The sequence below is a fragment of the Penaeus chinensis genome, chromosome 15, assembly GCF_019202785.1.
Source record: "Penaeus chinensis breed Huanghai No. 1 chromosome 15, ASM1920278v2, whole genome shotgun sequence".
NCBI lineage: Eukaryota > Metazoa > Arthropoda > Malacostraca > Decapoda > Penaeidae > Penaeus > Penaeus chinensis.
Window position 1 is genome coordinate 21,267,391 of NC_061833.1, and position 2,500 is coordinate 21,269,890.

A 2,500-nucleotide genomic window follows, 5' to 3' on the forward strand; every position below is an offset into this window, starting at 1 on the left:
TGCACATAGCTCTATGAATATTGAAGATATATCTAAAACCAACAACTGTGATGGTCACTCAGCTGAACATCCCAGTCAGTAAGTTTCTGTTATTCAATTCAGATGATACACAAACATCAAAGAGACAGCACGAAACTGCACTGAGTAAGAGCACCTTGAGGCCTTTGCTGATGACCTTCCCCACGGGGATGACACAGCCGCTGCGGTCCAGCTCAGAACTCACTAGCCAATCTCTGGTTCGGTTCAGGCTGGAATCATCGATCTGTGTACAGAAAACCATTTACAAGGGGCCGAGCACAGCTTAAGGTTAAATAGTTACGCAACTATTAGAAGAAAAAAAACATTTGCCGGCGACTACCTGCTAGCGCTGTCACTTACGTAGATAAATTCCTTTGCTTGAACAAAGGACTTGAGGACGAAGGCCGTGAGCCAAGTAGAGCCGGAGTCGTCAGCGGAACCGAAGGTGCTGTAGGAGCCGTTGCTGCGGAGGTAAAGCAGTTCCCTTTGGTATCCTGAAGAGGGGGTTGGCGGTAATATTAGTCTTCTGAATCAACCGTTGAAGCACTCACTTGATGATCATATTCCGTAAGAAAATGATGATCAAGTGAAGACGCTGGATTCATATACCTTATTCATTTATCTATTTTTTTTTTTTTAAACCCATTCAAACAAACATATGAAACAAACATGCGAATTCGAGAAAGACCGAAACACTCCGAACGTTCCAAGCAACTCACCCAGCTTCATAAACCTAAGAAGTTTCTCTGTGCTCTCTACTGTATTTTGCTCCGTCGCCGTCAGGTACTGCATCATGTAGACGTTGGGGGCGAAGTTGATCATGTTCTGCTCGCCACAGCCGGAGGGCAAGCGGATGAGGTGGCCGAGTTTCTGTCGGGAAGGAGGCGGTTGTGGGATTTTAGTTTCTCGGTCTCCCCGTGGAAACTCTTTTCATTCCCCATCGTTTATGTTCGTGTTGTTGTTGTTTATGTTGTTTTCTGATATCTTAATTCTGCTTATTTTAGTATTTCTAGTTTTTTTTTTTCATTTGTTTATATTGTTCTCTGATATCTTAATTCTGTTTATTTTAGTATTTCTAGTTTTTTTCCGTTATTTATATTGTTCTCTGATATCTTAAAATTTGTTTATTCTGGTATTTTTTTTTTTCTGTTTATTACCTTTTAAATATTATTTGCATTTCACTTCTCGGGGCAGTAAGGAAGGAGGTGCAACAGTGGGCATTTACAGTATGAGCCATATTGACGACGATAATAATATGAGGAAAAATGTCAGTAATGATTATATAGTATATAATATTATGATAATAATGATAATAATAAAATAATAGTGACAATAATAGTGATAATAATAATAATAATAATAATAATAATAATAATAATAATAATAATAATGATAATAACAATAGTAATAATAATACAACTGCTTCTTCTACTAATACTATTCATGACACAATTGATAACTATAATAATGGAAAATACACATTTAAAAGATTCTCAAACGTAATAAATACAATAAACTCGGAGAAAGACAAAATCAGATAAAAGATAAAACACAAGAGCATCTGAAGTACACGAGTCCTACATCTATGTGGGCATAAATTGAGGAGGTAGAAAATAAATACATAAATGAAGGAGGTGGAAAATAAATAAATAAATAGAAAGCATCAAGAATTCATCCGAAGAAGAGCAAAATCATGCAAAAACAAATAGATCTTGCAACCAAAACAATATTCAATACGCCAACGATGTCATTTTCCACGTGCAGATTTAATATAATTAATTGGAAACTATCAGAAATGATGAAAGTGGGCACGAAACTGACAGAGATCATGACGAGCAAAAAAGTGCGATATCCAGTGCTGATATTGACTGACCGTGCTTGCCCAGAAAGGAAGGAGGGAAGGGTATGACTTAACAAAAGCTGACCTACAAGACTGGACGCTACGACTGAAGAAGGGACACTCTTGTCTCGAAACAGTGGGAAATTTTAATCAGTAAAAGAAAAAGAAATCAATGTAAGCGAAAAAGGAAAATTTACGAGAACCTATTCCCTTCCCCCAAAAAATCTAACTTGATAAAGAAGGTAAACTCCTAAGACTCATCATCGTAGACAACGGGAAACAAACCCTTTTTGTAGGGAGAGTATACCCTGTGTAGCAACGGCGCCCGTGAGACAACCCACTAAGGATAAAATCAGAAACAGACAACGTACTAACCAAGACCATAGCCTAATCACACGAAATTAGACCCAAAATATAAATTTTGTGATCCATTTGTTCAAACGATGGACCACCTGGAAACGAGATACATATGACGCAGTAAGGGGATATTGAAAACCATAGAACCGACATTATTGTAAAAAAAAAATGCAATGACGAAATGTGTCCTTCTAGACTTGCCATTACCGTCAGGCAAACATTTTTAGTAAAAGACTGTGAAATTTAGTAAGTATAAAGATTTGGATACCGATTTTTTTTTTCCTT

At 37.1% G+C, this 2,500-nt stretch overlaps 1 protein-coding gene across 1 annotated transcript in view; it reads right to left on the reverse strand.

Annotated features, from left to right (window-relative positions):
• The window catches only part of LOC125032736 (alpha-2-macroglobulin-like protein 1), a 19,461-nt gene that overhangs the window by 2,296 nt on the left and 14,665 nt on the right, over positions 1-2,500 (reverse strand). The window contains exons 20-22 of the mRNA XM_047624034.1: positions 738-888; positions 379-512; positions 155-262 (exon numbers count right to left, since the gene is read on the reverse strand). Of these exons, the coding sequence (XP_047479990.1) occupies positions 155-262; positions 379-512; positions 738-888 (393 nt within the window). The remainder of the gene's footprint in view (positions 1-154; positions 263-378; positions 513-737; positions 889-2,500) is intronic.